The 18,330-nt window shown below is 46.3% G+C and overlaps 1 protein-coding gene across 7 annotated transcripts in view; it reads left to right on the top strand.

Annotated features, from left to right (window-relative positions):
• The window catches only part of NAV2 (neuron navigator 2), a 423,973-nt gene that overhangs the window by 289,167 nt on the left and 116,476 nt on the right, over positions 1-18,330 (top strand). For all 7 annotated transcript variants that reach the window (XM_002699081.7, XM_059883049.1, XM_010820889.4 and 4 more), the window contains one exon: positions 7,103-7,225. In XM_002699081.7, coding sequence (XP_002699127.1) covers positions 7,103-7,225 — 123 coding nt within the window. The remainder of the gene's footprint in view (positions 1-7,102; positions 7,226-18,330) is intronic.

The following is an 18,330-nucleotide window of genomic DNA, read 5'->3' as shown; positions in this document are numbered from 1 at the left end:
AGTTTTTCACTTTTTTATGTTGTGCTCTAATAGGAATACACTGGACTCAGTCAATGTACAAATTGCTTTCCCTCCCCTTCTCTTACCTCCCCCAATTCTTGTTAAAAAGTGATTTCCTTTGTGATTATTGAGAGCCCCTTTGTGTTCCTTATGCTCCATGTTGGGAACTTCAGGATCGAGGGGTCCTCTGTTCCCCCCGCTCTGAAGGTGGCTCATGCCAGTTTCACTTGTTCGACATTGGTGCCTTACCACACACATTTCAAGGTGACGAGATCTGTCGACAACGCTGGAATCAGAATCTAGCGTATTTGTTCTGACAGGTCCTATGAGAGTCCAGAGCTTTTTCATAGCTCCCGTCAGTTACTCGGGATGCACCTATTCTGTTGATAAAGTTCCTTGTCCTAGGCATGTTGCCTTCGCAGGTCTCCTTTAGTTTGAGGGATGGTGAGGTCTACTCTGCAAGGCTGATCATTCCCTGAAGGTCTGGGGTGCCTCAGATGGGATCCAGACCAGTAGCATGTTCTGGAAAATCTACAGGAGGAAATATCAGTGAGACATTGCTCACCAAAAATAGAGTGTTGAATGATGGAGGTATCGAAAAGTCAGTGTTCTCTTTCAAACGAAAGCCTGAACCCATTATTCATGGGCTTACTACCGTCATGGCTTACCCCCCTTCCAAAGGTCTCAGCCCCTCCTGGCTGCCAAGCCCTTCCTGGCTGGGCCCCAGACCCCTTGCAGCCCAGCTCCTGTCTTTGTTCCTGCTGTTCTGGGAACAGTGAACTACTTGCCATCCTCTTACCTTCCTCCCAGCTTTTGTACTTGTCATCTATGTGCCTAGATGGATCCTCCTCCTTTGACTGGCAGACTCCTGTGCACCCTTCAAAGGCCAACTTAAACAGCATCCCTCTGTGACCTCCGTCCCCTGTGTGGGCAGAGCCTGTTGTGCATCTGTCTGTACTGTACATCTACCTACTGCCGCTCATCATGTGGTAGGAGAGCTGCCTACTTACGTGTCTGAGAGCCTTGTCAGTTTTGAGCTTCACCAGGGCCGGGCAGGAGTGAGATCTCTGTAATCCCAGCCTAGCATAGGGCCTAGTACACAGCATTTGTGGAATTGGAAGGGAGGAGGGACTGCAGTGTCGCTATTCAGCGACACAGGCCATCACTGCTGCTTAGAGTAACGGTTGTTCAGTCGCTAAGTCATGTCTGACTCTTTGTGAACCCATGAACTGCAGCACGCCAGGCTTCCCTGTCCTTCACCATCTCCTGGAGTTTGCTCAAACTCATGTCCATTGAGTCGCTGGTGGCATCCAATCATCTCATCCTGTGTTGCCCCCTTCTCCCCACTGCCTTCCCTCTTTTCCAGCATCAGGGTCTTTGCATCAGGTGGTCAGAGTATCAGAGTTTTAGCTTCAGCATCAGTCCTTCCAATGAATATTCAGGGTTGATCTCCTAAAGGGCTCCTGAGGTAGCAGACCCTGGGCATTATAATGTCTCAGTCAGCCCACCGTGGCCCTGTGGGATTAATCAGTAGTTCCAAGTATCCTGCAGATGAGGAAGCTGAAACTTGGAGAAATTACCTGCCCGCAAAAGTGACAAAGCTGGAATTTGAACCCATCTACCTGCACGGTGATCTTGACCTGTTTCATTGTCTTCGTCTAAAAAATAGAGATAAAAGTAACACTTGCTAAGACTCTTTTGAAGATGTCAGGATTTCTGTGAGGCACTTAGCACAGCATCCAGCCAGCATCAGTAACCCTTAGTACTTGCTAATAGCGATGCACACAAGGGCCCTCAGCTGGCATGAGGCTGGGGAGACTGAACCCAGGACTCACTGATGACACAGCCATGCTCCCAGCTCTGATGTTCATGAGCCACCCTAGCCTTGAAAAGCAAGAAAAACACCCACAGACACCCTGGCTCTTTAACAGAGGCCCCTCCGCTCCATCCAGGGACCTCTGGGGAAGCAGCAGAAGGTGGAGGATAGTGTTGAAATCGTGCAGGTGCTTGGTGGCTTAGCCAGGACCCCAGCAAGCAAACATTAGGATGTTACCAGCACCTCATTAGGCTCCCGCACTAATGATTTATTTCCCCAAGGAGAAGGAAAGTGTGGCCCTGATGCTCAGGGATTTGGTCCCTAGATCAGCTGGTTCCCTTCCTTGTGACCTCAGGCAACTCATTGCATCTCCACCCAATGCAAGCCTCTGATAAAGCTCGCAAGATGGGACCCAGCCATCCCACCCAGCCTCCTGAGCCTTCAGGACTACAAACCTTTTCACCCTTCTGCTCAAGGGCTAGTGCAACACACCAATGACTGCGTCATCTCTAAATTATGCTTCCTTAAACTGAACTGATGAACGTCTATATTAATGTATTCAGTACGAAATTTGGGTTGAACCAAAGTATGTGTATTTTTCATTGAGACCAGAAGAGTTATTTAAAGATATATTCAGGGCTTTTTATACTGTATTTGGTGGAATCATAATTATAGAAATAAGAAATTTAAGTTCTTGAGTGTGAGGCTAGTTAACTTGCAGTGAGAGGACATAAAATTTATTTTGAATATTATTTTAAAAATTATGATTTAATACATTTTTACAAACCTATAGAGGATGAGGTAAATTCCCTCTTTTCCTTAACCACTTCTCCTGACTCCTCCCTCCCCCCGCCTCTCTCTTTCTCTCATACACATGCATACATCCATAAAATGAATGGAATAGATTTGTAAGGAAACTGGATTGTATCACGCTGGTAGCATTCAACTCTGGCTTCCAGTCTTTGGTCCATTTGAGAAGGCAGAGGATCCTGATTTATCCCTGACTCCTCCACTGGGGAGGAGTCATCTCTCTGCCTAAACAAGATCAGAATTCCCAGTAGCAGCTGCCAAGCTAAATTAGCCTATTCGGTCACACAGTCACATCTCTCTAAGGCCCCCCACCTTTATCAGTGGTCAGTTTTTGACACCTTGCACCTGGCAATACCAGGCTGGAGGCTGCAGCACATCTCAGCATTCCAGCTCTGGAAGCGCACCAACCTCTGCTCTTGGCCTTCACAGAAAGCCAGGGCTGTATATGTGCGGGCCTCCATCTACATGTCCAGGTATGTGTGATTGCCCGACCGTGTGTGTTGTTTCACCAGCAGTAAAAAAAAAATGCAGCAGGGAAATGCAGGCTTTAATTAGTTTGTTTGTCCTTTGACAAGATCTCCCCAGTTGAAAAATTTTTGTTTATCTCTATGGCTGAGCAGGCTTTGCTAAAATCGAAATTAACTGCCTTGCTTAATGGTGCAGTAGATTGTGTTTTGAACAGCTTCCACCGAAATCTCCTTGAAAGGACATTTGATCTAGAAAGTCTAGCCTCTGGCAGAGTTACTGCATTTTGGTGTAGGTCCTTTTGTTCCTCCTTAGGCTAGTTGTAGGATGCACACATGGAGCTCACCACTGTATCTACTGGGTAGTGGGTGGATGGATGGACAGATGGGTTGACTGACAGGTGCTCAGTTGTGTCTGAACCTTTGTGGCACCATGGACTTTAGCCCATCAAGCTCTTCTGTCCATGGAATTTTCCAGGGAAGAAAACTGGAGTGGTTGCCACTTCCTCCTCCAGGGGATCTTCCTGACCCGGGGATCTTCCCGACCCGGGGATCTTCCCGACCCAGGGATCTTCCTGACCCAGGGATCGAGCCCACATCTCCTACATTGGCAGGCAGAATCTTTACCACTAGTGCTGCGTGGGAAGCCCCTGACTGGCAGGTAGACAGTTCAATTGCCATATGACTTAGATGTCAAATTTTCTGACGTTTAAGAGGAAGGAAAACCTGTAATTGGTTTCCTCCCAACACGTTTTTGCTAAACTTCGCCTTATGACAGTGTCTTTGGATTTCATTCAACAAAAGCAATACTTGTTAAGCGCTTAGTATGTGTTAGGACGTGGAATATAGATTTGAACAAAATAAAATAGTCCCTTCTCAAAGAGCTTACTATCTAGTGTGGGAACCAAGAATCAAAAAGTCATTACACAGGGTTTTCCTGGTGGCTCAGTGGGAAGGAATCTGCCTGCCAGTGCAGGAGATACACGTTTAGTCCCTGATCCCGGAAGAGCTCACACCCTGTGGAGTAACTAAACCCATACACCACAACTACTGAAGCCTGAGTGCCCGGAGCCTGTGCTCTGCAACAGGAGAAGCCACTGCAATGAGAAGCCCTCACACCACAGCTAGAAACCCTTGCAGTCGCAAAGACCCAGCACAGCCAAAAATAAATAAATAAAAAAGTTTAAAGTCATTACACAAATCATTATTTAACTATAGCTATGATGGCTGGAATTTTTTGGGTTTTCTTTTTTCTTCTTTATTGAGGCCTAAGTCAAGTACCATAAAATTCTTTTTATTTTTTTAATTGAAAAATTTTTTATTCTTGGCTGCACTGGGTCTTTGTTGCTGTGCATGGGTTTTCTCTAGCTCTGGCGAGGGAGAATGGCTCTCTATTTGTGGTGTGCAGTGTTAGTCGCTCAGTCGTGCCTGACTCTTTGCGACCCCATGGACTGCAGCCCACCAGGCTCTTCTGTCCATGAGATTTTCTAGGCAAGGATACTGGAGTGGGTTGCAGTGGGTTGCCATTTCCTTCTCCAGGGGATCTTCCCAACCCAGGGATCGAACCTGGGTCTCCTGCACTGCAGGTGGATTCCTTACCGACTGAGCTACAAGGGAAGCCCTTTTCTTTGAGCCCCTTTTGGGGAGGGGGCAAGAATACTGGAGTGGGTTGCCATTCCCTTCTCTAGAGATCTTCCCGACACAGGGATCGAACCCGGGTCTCCCGCAGTTGCAGGCAGACGCTTTACCGTCTGAGCCACGTGTGCAGGATGCTTATTTACCGTGATGGCTTCTTTTGTCACAGAGCACGGGCTGCAGAGCGCAGGTTCAGTAGCTGCGCCTCGGCATAGTAGATCTTCCCAGAGCAGGGATCAAACCCAGTCCCCTGCATCGGCAAGCGGATTCTTATCCGCTAGACCATCGCAAGTCCCTAAAATTCATCATTTTAAAGTGTACAATTCAACCACAAACAACTGGTTTGACCGACTTCAACAGATATTCCGTTATGTTGGCTTTGTGATCATTAATGTCACAAATAGGGGTGAAAGGGGCCACCAGAGAAGTCGGTTCAGATGCGGTATCCTGGACGCTGCCCTAAGGGAGAGTTCTCGTGACCCGAAGCAGAAGCCCTCACCCAAGACGGCTCCTGTGAGAACTTTCTTCTGTGACCCTACTGGTTCTGGAAAACTTCCACAGCACCCTATAAGTCCATTTTTCTAAGATTATATTCCAGGAAGTTCCTAAGCTAGACATAGAAGAATCTCAAGTATTGAGAACCCTCAGGATCAATCCCATATATTCTAAAGCCAAGATACCAAAGGCAGTGAAACATTCCATGATGTACTGATAGCTCAGCTGACTGTTGCAGCAAAATAATCACTCATTCATTGGTCTTCTCACGCCCTGTTATTGGACTTAAAAAGTAAATCACTTGTATTTTCAGATGCGTTGTAAGTCTGATGGGGCCCATGGGGGAATTAAAGGGCTCTGAGTTTGATTTCTGGCTCTGCTCAAGTTTTGCTGTGCATTCTCCTCTGGAGATGGGGATGATGGCACAAGCAGTCTCCTCTGAGGGGTGTCTTGGAGTAACCAGGGTGGATGAAGTAGAGCTGCTTTGGACCTGAAGTACTGCCTCGTGCGTGCATGCATGCATGCTCAGCCTCTCAGTCATGTCCGGTTCTTTGCGACCCCATGGACTGTAGCCCGCCAGGCTCCTCTGTCCTTGGGATTTCCCAGGCAAAAAATCTGGAACGGGTTGCCATTTCCTCCTCCAGGGGATCTTGCTGACCCAGGGATCGAACCCATGTCTCCTTCATCTCCTGCAGGCAGATTCTTTACCACTGAACCACCTGGGGAGCCAAACTACTTGCTACTGGTAGTTAATCTTTCAGGAGCTGATCTGATTGGTGGATAGTCAGTTATCTATGCAGAAAGGCTCGAGGGGTCTTCCCTTCCCATGACAACACTGATTTCATTGGAACATAGCTCTGTGGCATCAACCTAAAGTTTAGATAAGTAACATTACTGTTATTCAGAGAGCTGGGACACTCCCCTAAGACATCAGTATCAAAGGTGAAATTTACCATTGCACATACTTTAAGATAATCACTATTTTAATAACATCTTCTGTTTATGTGATCCTTTACAAATTATAGAGCACTTTGATACTCCTTATCTTACTAATTCCCATGCCCATCTGGTGACACAGGAAGACTGTGATATTCATAGAGTTTAGATGAAAAATCCAGAACTTGCCCATGATGACAAAGCTGGCTCTTGTATCCTCCATCTTTTCTTACCATCCTTCTTAAAATCTTGCCTGCTTTTTCCCCTATGCTGTTCTGTAATATTTTCCCCTATGATTTGCCAGTGACTTGTCAGTTCCCTTCAGAGTACTTAGGTAAAACACCTGCTTTTGTAATTGCTGACATTAAAAAGAATGTCACGAATGCATTTTTTCACTAGTTCCCTTCTGCTCCATAGATCCCTGTGAGTTTGGGTCAATCAATCTGAGTTTAATTTTTGCTAACAAGCTGGTGTGGAGAAGGCAATGGCACCCCACTCCAGTACTCTTGCTTGGAAAATCCCATGGACGGAGGAGCCTGGTAGGCTGCAGTCCATGGGGTCGCTAAGAGTTGGACACGACTGAGCGACTTCACTTTCACTTTTCACTTTCATGCATTGGAGAAGGAAATGGCAACCCACTCCAGTGTTCTTGCCTGGAGAATCCCAGGGACAGGGGAGCCTGGTGGGCTGCCGTCTATGGGGTCGCACAGAGTCGGACACGACTGAAGCAACTTAGCAGCAGCAGCAGCAACAAGCTGGTGATCCTTTGGGTTGAATCAGCTGAGTTATCTCTAGGCTGTGATCAGTGACAGAACCTCCGGAAAGCCTTGGTTCCTTCTGTCTTAGGGCACAAGATGGCCACGCAGGGCTTCTGGATATGAACGGCAAGATGGTCCATGAGTTGCCCTTAACCAGATATTTGCATCATCCCTTTCTCCTTTCAAAGGTACATGACCGATGGTGGACTTGGCCTCTACACCCGCCGCCTGAACCGGCTCCCTGATGGGATGGCTGTGGTGCGAGAGACCCTGCAAAGAAATACCTCCCTGGGCCTCGGAGACGCTGACAGGTAAGCCTGCTCCACTTGGGGTGGCCCAGATGTGGAGGTGACTCCAGTGGGGCCTGAGAATTGAGGGCAGTCATAGTGAGAGCCAACGTGTGCTGCTTTAACCTACCAGAGGCTGGGAGGCCTTGAAGCCAGGCCTGAGGTTAGGAGCTGGCCCAGCAGGTGGAAGAGGGCTCCTGACCGGCTCTCGCATCCTGCCTCTAGGTGGTGGATGATGGTTCTGACAGCAAGAACCCAGGGAGTTCAGGCTGGGAAAGTTTTTGTTGTTGTTTTACTGTTGCTACTGCATCTTTATCAGTTCAGCAGGCCCTGGGGATCTGCTCTGCTTCCTCCAGTAGCCAGCTTTCTAGGTATTGCATCTTGGCAGGAACAGAGTCCCTGGTGATGCACAGAAGGTCTGTGTGCAGAAGAGAGTTCCCCTGGCCATGGCTGAGCAGGCTTCCCCCTAACTCTCTGTTGCCTGGTGACAAGAGGCAGGGCTTAACCATGTAGTTTATACACTGCATGCTGAGTGGTTGTCATGATTGGGCTTGACCAGTCTTCATTGCTTCAGAAACAAAGAAGAGCGTCAGAAAACTCTGTAATAAAGAAGAACATTTGGCCTACAAGTTTCTAGTCTTTGACACAAGCCGATTCTGTGACTATGAACTATCTGTTAAGGAAGGGGTTTAGGCTGTATGGTTTCCAAGATCCCTTCCAGCTCTGATGTGCTGTATTTCTGGATTTCAATACCCTTTAATGATCTGATTGTTGAAGGATTTTTTCTGGCATACTTGACCTCTTGCCACATCTGGGTTGATGAGACAGAACATGGAATTTAGATGTGAGCGGTTTGAAATCACTCTGTTCTTTTTGGAGGCGAAGACTCGTGTGTCAGAAGGCCAGATATTTGTTGCACCAAACCAGCTTCTTGCATTTCTCTTAGCAGGACATAGTTTCTAACAGAGAGTGAGATGACTTCTGTAGTTCCCTGGCTTCAGAGAAATAGGGCAGCATTATTAAAGAGACAGACCCTGAAGTTTCCCCCGGAAATGGAATTTGCTGAAAAGGAATCTTCACCTTCTCTTGGGGAAGACTTGGAGGCTTGGGCTGGTGTGAAGAGTGCTGAATTAGCTGTCAGGAACTTGGCACCTGCCCAAGGCCTAGGCTCAGCTACCAACTCAACCATGTCCTTCTCAGAGTCTCCTCTACCTCCAAGGTAGTGATTTATACCGGAGAGAACTAGAGACAATTCAAGTGCCAATTCAAGTTAGCTTTTCCCTTGTGATTTTATTTAAAGTATTGGTTTAAAAATTCTATAGAAAGACAAACCATTTGAGAACTACTCTAAGGCTAAAACTCTCTATGACCAAAGTCTTTAGAGTAAATATTAGCAAAAGAAAAATCAGTTGTTGTAACACCCCCATTGGAGCGTTCACAACTAGTTAAATTATTTTGTTTATTGGTATTCTCTTGTAAACATGGAATTGCTCGGTAAATCTATTAGCATAAAGTGATGGCCTTACAAGGTACATTTCCCCTTGTAGCAAAAGCAGTGTCTGCACAGGCAGTTTAATTTAATGCTTCAGTGCAGGGTTAATGACATGATTACGGATCACAGCTGAGCTTGCTTTTGCCCTTGGAGGTGGGAGATTTGGGTTTGGGCTGAAAGATGGGCGGCATTTGTTTTGTTGCTCCAGCTCAGTCTCCACGGTTAACAAAACAGACAACAGTGTCTTCTGGTTTTCCCCAAACTGGAATTGCTCAGATGTGATCATTTAAGACTAAATGGATAATGAGCCAACTTTTAAAGAAAGAATTCAGGTGGCTTACAAAAAAAAAAGATTTAGTAATCTCATAAGTCTTCTATTTTATGTAAGTTTGGACCTGTAGGCAGTGAGATATTCTGTATTACTCTTTTTTTTTTAATACTGCACTACCATTTATTTATTTTATTTATTTATTTTTGGCTGTGCTGGGTCTCGGTTGCTGGTCTCTAGTTGCAATGAGTAGGGCCCACTCTGCAGCTGAGATGCGTGGGCTTCTCATTGTGGTAGCTTCTCTTGTTGCAGAGCACAAGGCTCCAGAGCACGTGGCTTCAGTAGCTGTGGTGCACGGGCTTAGTTGCTCTGCAGCACGTGGGATCTTCCTGGACCAGAGATTGAGTCTGTGTCCCCTGCATTGGCAGGTGGATTCTTAACCCCTGGACCACCAGAGAAGCTCCTATATTATTCTTGGATATGTTAAATTACTTTCTTCAAAGTTAGTGTAAACAGGCCATAATAATGCTTTAGCTTTGGCTCAGTTGAAATAGTAGTAGATTGGTTTCTTCCAAATTCTTCATGTAAGTGTGCATAGTAAGTCACTTTAGTAATGTCCAACACCTTGTGATCCTATGGACTATAGCCTGCCAGGCTCCTCTATCCATGGGATTCTCCAGGCAAGATAGTGGAGTGGGTTGCCATGCCCTCCTCCAGGAGATCTTCCAACCCAGGGATCTAACCCGAGTCTCTTAGGTCTCTTGCATTGGCAGATGGGTTCTTTACCATTAGCACCACCTGGGAGGTCCTGTTCTTGTAAATCTTCCTAAAACTATGTTCTAAATGCTGCTGCTCCTGCTGCTGCTAAGTCGCTTCAGTCGTGTCCGACTCTGTGCGACCCCATAGACAGCAGCCCACCAGACTCCCCCATCCCTGGGATTCTCCAGGCAAGAATACTGGAGTGGGTTGCCATTTAATGAGTGTTCCACAAAGTGCAAGACTAACATTATTGGTACAGAAATAATTTTAAATGGTAGATAGGGAAATACTTCTTTTTAACAATTACATTTTAATTAAAAAAAAAAAAACCTTGCAACTAGCATCTCAAACTTATGATTTTACACACATTTCTTAGGGTCACGATAGTGTACACTTGGAACAATTTAATGTAAAATATCAAGGAATAATATCACAGATGGTGTGCAGATATATTAAAAAATAAAAAGTACCATGCACATGGCTGCAGGCTAGGTCGTCCTGTTCCTATCCCTAACTAGAAATATGTTGTTTAAGTAATTTAGACAAGTGAAAAAAAAAAAATGCAAAGAACCTTTCCAGAAGTCTTCCCTTCTAACCGAAAAAAAGAGCTAAGATACTTCCATGAATTTTTTTTTTTAATAAAAAGCCCAGTCCTTAAGGATTCACACACAAGCAGTAAATTACATGAGTTCTACAAAAGAAATAGGAAACAAACTGAGAGATGATTTCTGATGAGACCTCAGCAAAGGGATGGCAAGCCCACTGTGCCATCACTTACAAGCAAGAACATCACTGACCTTGGCCCTTCAGCCCCAGAGGACAGCTCCCAGGGAGGCCCTGAAGGACACCCACCCACCCACTCACCAGGCAGGCTGAGGCTGTTGGCGGCAGGATGTGGCTGGGGTATCTTCAGGGTTATTAAAAGTAACTGATAGGAATGTGTACTTTTGGAGCCTGGGAGACAGAGACCATGTCTGCTGGTGAGTCTCGTATGTCACCAGCCGGCTTCTGAGAAATAATAAATGACGATCGTAAATTCAGGATGCCAAGCCTGCCCTTGATCTCCTGTCGCTCTTTAGGATTGCCACCCGTGGGCTCTCGTTTTGACCTGATAGTCATCGGGGAGACTTTCAGCAAACTAGAGCCAGCCGGCTCTGAAGGAAGGATCAAAAGGGACAAACGGAGGTGGCTTATTACAAGCTCTTGGCCCCAGATGACAGATACGTAAAGAGAGCTGTGACATGGAGGTCTGTGGACTAGCAGGCTGGGAGGAGGAAGGGATACGACAAGGAGGGCCCAGGGGCTGAGCTCACAGTCACAGGGTTTGTGGAACTCAGGCCGGTTGCAGGCACTGCTGTCTCCTGGGAACCCGTCGAAAGTTCTTGAACTTCAGCAGGTTGAGTGCTTTCAAATATTAAAGCTCAGCTCTGGGAAAGTTTCCATTCTCAGGTCCCTTTCTCTGTCCCTTGAAAGCACGCTGTGGCCCTTCCCCGCATGCATAGTGCCGTAGTGTGCAGTGGGTTGAGGCAGTTAGATGCTCCCCCCAAGGTCACGTACCTGTCACTGACAGCACGCAGAAGACAGAAGCCAGGCTCCTGTGCACGTGGACCCCAAGCAAGACTTTGCAGTTACTTGGTAACTTTCTTCTCAACCCTTAAAACACCAATTGCTTTTGTTCATTTGGTTTAGTCGCTAAGTCACGTCCGACTCTTGTGACCCCACGGACTGTAGCCTGCCAGGTTTCTCTGTCCATGGGATTTTCCAGGCAAGAATATTGGACTGGGTTGTCATTTTCTTCTCCTGTGAATCTTCATGACCCAGGAGTTGAACCCAGGTCTCCTGTATTGCAGATGGATTCTTGACTGACTGAGCTACAATTTAGGTAGTAAGAAAAAAAAAAAAAAACTAATGTCATATGGTAAAACATCAGCCTGAGACTTGAACAAAAATGAAAATTTCCCTCTAACATCACCAAACATAAAGGAGAAACTATTTTGTTTTTGTTTTTGTTTTTTTTTTCTTGTTGAATTACAAGATTTTCTTTGCCCTCCAAATTCTGTACAGTTTACTTATGGAGATGGCTTTTCAGCTGGGCTTCAGTCGTTGTACAACTTGACTGTGCATTTGGGACCCAGGCCTCAGTGCTCAGACCCATCCCAGCTTCAGCTTGAACAGGGAGTCCTGCAGTGTGAGGATATAACTGTGCAGCCTGGTATCTGACCAGCCTGCCAAGCCAGGTCCCCCTCCCTCACTGGGAGTGTCGCAGGATCTTCAAGCCCAGGACTCTGCTTGGCTTTGTGATTTGTGTGGGACAGCTTGGCCTCCTGGCACCCAGCAGTGCATTCACAGATTCGGGCCCAACTTGGAGAGAGGAGCTGAATCCAGGACAGAGCTCCCCAACCAGCAGCTGGAATTGGTAGGCGCCCTCACCATGTGAGGTGAGCTATTTCTTAGGCATCGCCCCTGCTGGGATATGCAGACTGGAGGGAGCACTGAGGGGAACTTCTCCCATTGTCTTCCCTTTCAAGCCTGGGATAGGGAGAAAAACAGCCCCTCCAGAGACACCCAAGACCTAATCCCAGCACTTGTGAATATTTTATGACTTGTGGCCAAGGGAATAAGTTTGCTTCGTGCATGCTCAGTCATGTCTGACTCTGTGTGACCCCATGGACTGTAGCCTGCCAGGCTTCTCTGTCCATAGGATTCTCCAGGCAAGAATATGAGAGTGAGTTCCCAATTCCTCCTCCAGGGGATCTTCCTGACCCAGAGATCAAACTCATGTGTCCTGTGTTGCAGGCGGATTCTTTACCACTGAGCCATCCGGGAAGCCCAGTAAGGTTGCTTATCAGCTGACGTTTTAGAAGGATTGCCCTGGGTTATCCAGGTCAGCCCAGTGTAGTCACAGGTCCTTAAAAGTGGAAGAGGCAGGAGAGGAGGGCAGACTGATGAGGTCTGAGAGGTACACCATCCATCCTGGTTAGCTTTGAAGATGAGGGAAGGGACCACAATCAAAGAACTCAGGTGGGGTGGCCTCTATACAGAGAAGGCAAAGGAACAGATACTCCCTGAAGCCTCCAGAAATGACCTTAGCTCTGCTGACATTGTGAGTTCAGTCGTTGGGACTCAACTCAGATGAAGAACTGTAAGATAGTACATATTTATTATTTTAACCCCCCCAAGTTTATTATAATTTGTTATAGCAACAATGGAAAACAAATACAAACTTTTATCAGAAAATAATAATAACAGGTATAGTTGCCATTTCCTGATGGAGTGCTATATGCCAGGAACTGTGTCCAGCACCTTACAAACATTTGGTCATTAATTTTTAACCTTGACCCTTTGAAAGGAGTTATTATCCTAGTTTCATAGACGAGTCTGTGAGAGGGTTCGTAAACTCACTGCAGGTTACATGCACACCTGACTGGCTGGTGTCCGAGCTGGGACTGAAACCCAGGCCCAGCAGACCCCTCCACTGCCAAAGGCTCTAACCACCTACCATCTGGCCCACTCATCTGCTCGCTCAGGGAGCCCCCTGTGCGTGGATTCCTCTTTAGCTCTAGCCCTTCTCTCGGTGTCATCTCATTGAATGAGGCCCTGCTCACTAAAAATGTAAGCAGTGCCCAGATGGCTGGAAAGGTGAACTCCATCCTTCAGGGACAACGGACAACAGTCTGCACTAGAGGGAAGAGGAGATGCTTCTTACCTGCTCTCCCTGCATCCCAGACTTTGCACCCAGGGACGCTGCAGATGGGCTGACCCTCATCCTTTATCCTGTCGTGATCTCAGGCCTCAAGGAGAAGGCCCTTTCGTTACTTATGGAGGATAATTGCTTAACAATGTCGTGTTGGTTTCTGCCATCAGTTCAGTTCAGTCGCTCAGTCGTGTCCGACTCTTTTGTGACCCCATGGACTGCAGCACACCAGACTTTCCTGTCCATCACCATGTCCTGGAGCTTACTCAAACTCATGTCCATCAAATCGGTGATGTCGTCCCCTTTTCCTCTCATCTTCAATCTTTCCCAGCATCAGGGTCTTTTCAAATGAGTCAGTTCTTCGCATCAGGTGGCCAAAGTATTGGAGCTTTAGCTTCAGCATCAGTCCTTCCAATGAATATTCAGGACTGATTTCCTTGAGGATCGACTGGTTTAATCTCCTTGCAGTCCAAGAGATTCTCAAGAGTCTTCTCCAACACAACAATTCAAAAGCATCAATTCTTTGGTGCTCAGCTTTCTTTATAGTCCAACTCTCACATCCATACATGAGCACTGGAAAAACCATAGCTTTGACTAGATGGACCTTTTTTGGCAAAGAAATGTCTCTGCTTTTTAATATGCTATCTAGGTTGCTCAAAGCTTTTCTTCCAAGGAGCAAGCATCTTTTAATTTCATGGCTGCAGTCACCATCTGCAGTGATTTTGGAGCCCCCAAAAATAAAGTCTGCCACTGTTTCCCCATCTGTTTGCCATGAAGTGATGGGACCAGATGTCATGATCTTAGTTTTCTGAATGTTGAGTTCTAAGCCAACTTTTTCACTCTCCTCTTTGACTTTCATCAAGAGGCTCTTTAGTTCCTCTTCGCTTTCTGCCAGAAGGGTTGTGTTATCTGCATAGCTGAGGTTATTGATATTTCTCCCGCCAATCTTGATTCCAGCTTGTGCTTCATCCAGCCCAACATTTCTCATGATGTACTCTTCATATAAGTTAAATAAGCAGGGTGACAATATGCAGCCTTGACGTACTCCTTTTCTTATTTGCAACCAGTCTGTTGTTGCGTGTCCAGTTCTAACTGTTGCTTCTTGACCTGCATACAGATTTATCAGGAGGCAGGTAAGATGTTCTAGTGTTTTCATCTCTTGAAGAATTTTCCACAGTTTGTTGTGATCCTCACAGTCAAAGGCTTTGGCATAGTCAATAAAGCAGAAGTAGATGTTTTTCTGGAACTCTCTTGCTTTTTCTATGATCCAGCGGATGTTGGAAATTTGATCTCTGGTTCCTCTGCCTTTTCTAAAACTAGCTTGAACATCTGGAAGTTCACGGTTCATATACTGTTGAAGCCTGGCTTGGAGGATTTTGAGCATTACTTTTCTAGCATGTGAGATGAGTGCAGCTGTGCAGTAGTTTGAACACTCTTTGGCATTGCCTTTCTTTGGGATTGGAATGAAAACTGACTTTTTTCAGTCCTGTGGCCACTGCTGAGTTTTCCAAATTTGCTGGCATATTGAGTGCAGCACTTTCACAGCATCATCTTTTAGAATTTGAAAGAGCTCAACTGGAATTCCATCCCCTCCACTAGCTTTGTTTGTAGTGATGCTTCCTATGGCCCACTTGACTTCAGATTCCAGGATGTCTGGCTCTAGGTGAGTGATCACACCATCGTGATTATCTGGGTCAAGAAAACCTTTTTTGTATAGTTTTTCTGTGTATTCTTGCCACCTCTTCTTAATATCTTCTGCTTCTGTTAGGTCCATACCATTTCTGTCCTTTATTGTGCCCATCTTTGCATGAAATGTTCCCTTGGCATCTCTAATTTTCTTGAATCTCTAGTCTTTCTCATTCTTTTGTTTTCCTCTATTTCTTTGCATTGATCACTGAGGAAGGCTTTCTTATCTCTCCTTGCTATTCTTTGGATCTCTGCATTCAAATGGGTATATCTTTCCTTTTCTCCTTTGCCTTTAGCTTCTCTTCTTTGCTCAGTTATTTGTAAGGCCTCCTCAGACAACCATTTTGCCTTTTTGAATTTTTTTTTCTTGGGGATGGTCTTGATCCCTACCTCCTGTACAGTGTCACAAACTGCTGTCCATAGTTCTTCAGGCACTCTGTCTATCAGATCCAATCCCTTGAATCTATTTGTCACTTCCACTGTATTATCATAAGGGATTTGATTTAGGTCATGCCTGGATGGTCTAGTGGTTTTCCCTACTTTCTTCAATTTAAGTCTGAATTTGGCAATAAGGAGTTCATGGACCTGAGCCACAGTCAGTTCCCAGTCTTGTTTTTGCTGACTGTATAGAGCTACTCCATCTTTGGCTGCAAAGAATATAATCAATCTAATTTCCGTATTGACCATCTGGTGATGTCCATGTGTAGAGTCTTCTCTTGTGTTGTTGGAAGAGAGTGTTTGCTATGACCAGTGCGTTCTCTTGGGTTTCTGCCATGAAGCAACTCAAATCAGTTATAACTATGTGTGTGTGTATGTGTGTGTGTGTGTGTGTGTGTATATCCCGTCCTTCTTGAACCTCCCATGCACCCCTCCGTCCACCACTGTATGTGGTCACAGAACACCAGGCTAGCTCCCTGCATTAAGCACCTTCCTGCTAGCTGTCTATTTTACACACAGTGCTGTGTATATGTCCGTTCATCCACCCTCTCCTTCCCCTGCTGTGTCCACAAGCCCATTCTCTGTGTCTGCGTCTCCGTTTGAGAAGGCTTGCTCTTATACAATGCTGGGCCAGTTTACCCCTTGGTCTCCTTGCAGGTTTGGAGGAGGGGTCCATGTTTGTGGATTCCGACCTGCTGCCCACTTGTGCCATTTGCCAGAGTCCACAATTTCATGATTCCCGGCCAAGCTTGTCCTTCCCTTGAGTGATCCCAGAAACCAGGGCCCCCAGAATCTACAGAGAATCTGCAGTCATTCGAAGAATTCTCCCTGCTCCTGACTTACCACTGTAGTCCCTGCAGCATGGCTGGAGTTCGTCTACCCAGAGTTTGGGGGTCTGCAAGGGTGCATGGCTGGAGCCGTGGTTTAAGGAGAGCTCCCCTAAAAGGTTCCTTCCCTTCCCCTTGCTCTCTCCCCTCTGTGTCTTTTGTGTGCTGTCGTTTCCTAATCTTCCCATCATCACCAAGTAGGGCAGAGGGGCCAAGTTTCGCCTTCTTTTATCTCATCACATTTTATGCCGTCTCTGGCTATTTCCCCACATCCAAGTGGTGGGAGTGAGAAACTTAAGACCTGCTCTGCCCCACAGCCCGGCGAGGCTCTCAAGCCCCAAGGAGGGTATGGCCATGCAGCACAAAATAATCCAAATTAGAAGTCAGTTGCTTGGTCACATGAGCCACATTTCAGGTGCTCCCAAGTCCCACATGGTTCAGGGCTACGCTGTTGGAAAACACAGACACTCTTCAGTAGATAGACAGCGTTTCATCACTGCAGAGAGTTCTTTTGGGTAGTGCTACTATAAACCAGCTCATTGCTATTTCTAGAGGCAGCTGTGGGGTTTGCCGTGGAGGGACCAAGTGGCTAGACAATACCTCTGAGTTTCATGGCTTTGTCTCTAAAATGAGGACAGTATTCACATGCAAGGGTCCCCAACCTCCAAACCACGGACTAGTACCTCCTGTCAGATCAGTGGCAGCATTATAGTAGAAATAAAATGCACGATAAATGTAATGCACTTAAACCATCCCCTGTCACCCCCAATCCATGGAAAAGTTGTCTTCCATGGAATCAGTCCCTGGTGCCAAATAAGTTTGGGACACTGTGGTATGTGCATCACAAGACCATTGTAAGGAGGGCCTGAGGTGAAGGTAGGGAGAGTCCTTTAAGAAGTACCAGACAAAGATAAATGCACTGATTTTTCCTCAGTCCTGCAAGCCATTCCAGGCAATCTGGGCTCTACCCCTCTGCCATTCTGTTTTCTTTATATTTAATTACTTAGTAGTTAAGCCCTCTTCTTTCTATAACAGCTTAGAGTAACGATGTGTAATGAAAGAACAATCGTAAATTAAAATAATGAAGCATTAGGACAGGGCAGGGGAGTGTAAGTGAGAATATGACATACAAAAAAGGGAGAAAATTGAGAATACAGGTGTACATAAGGTCCTCCGTGGTTGCATATTTTCGTGGTAATTCACCATGGAGTTTCCCACCAGCCTAAGTGAAATGAACTTTGCCTTGTTCCGCCACCATCTTTCCGGTTTTCGTCTTGTCTTGCTCACGACAGTCAGTTGATCTCTGTGTCCTTCTCGATCGCTCTGTCACCCCAGCCCTTCCCCTCCTCTCTCCTTCTGCTGGCCTGCCCCTTCTTACTGCCTTACAGCTGCCTGTTGTGTCCACTAGTGCGCCCAGCATTTTCCTCCTCCTGCATTCCAGGGTTGTACTCCATTCCGTGGGGAGAGGAGATGCCTCTAGCACAGTGCCCAGCATCAGGGATCTCCGCTGTGCTTGCTTTCCACCCCTTCCCCCTTTCTCCTCCCTGTGTGTAGCAAGAGAACACAAACTAGGAGAGAGTGAAAGTCATTTTAATCTAAAAGCTCTTAAAAGAGCCTCAGGGGCAAACCTGTATTTCCGTGGTAACAGGGTAATAATTACTGCACTGGCTTTTCCCAGGTGCCTCTTTTCTGCTGGTACCACTACCTTCCTTTTTAAGGGAGAGTGTCTGCTTGTGGAATGGGTGGGCAGAGGCCACGTGTGCTGAACAGGGGGCTAGTGCTGACAGGAAGCAAGCCATCTGCTCCTTAAGCTACAAAGGAATTCTCCCAGGGGCTTGTAAAGAGAAGAGAAAGAATTCATCCAGTGTCTGTGGGGTGTCATTTCTCATGTATGCAGTGTTTTCACTTAAAAAAAAAAAAAAAAGCTGTATAGTGGCCCCACAATTTCACTCCCTAATGTTGCTC

The sequence above is a fragment of the Bos taurus genome, chromosome 29 (genome assembly GCF_002263795.3).
Source record: "Bos taurus isolate L1 Dominette 01449 registration number 42190680 breed Hereford chromosome 29, ARS-UCD2.0, whole genome shotgun sequence".
In the NCBI taxonomy this organism is placed as follows: Eukaryota; Metazoa; Chordata; class Mammalia; order Artiodactyla; family Bovidae; genus Bos; species Bos taurus.
Note: the sequence above shows the minus strand (reverse complement) of the source record. Positions and strands in the feature narration are given on the sequence as shown.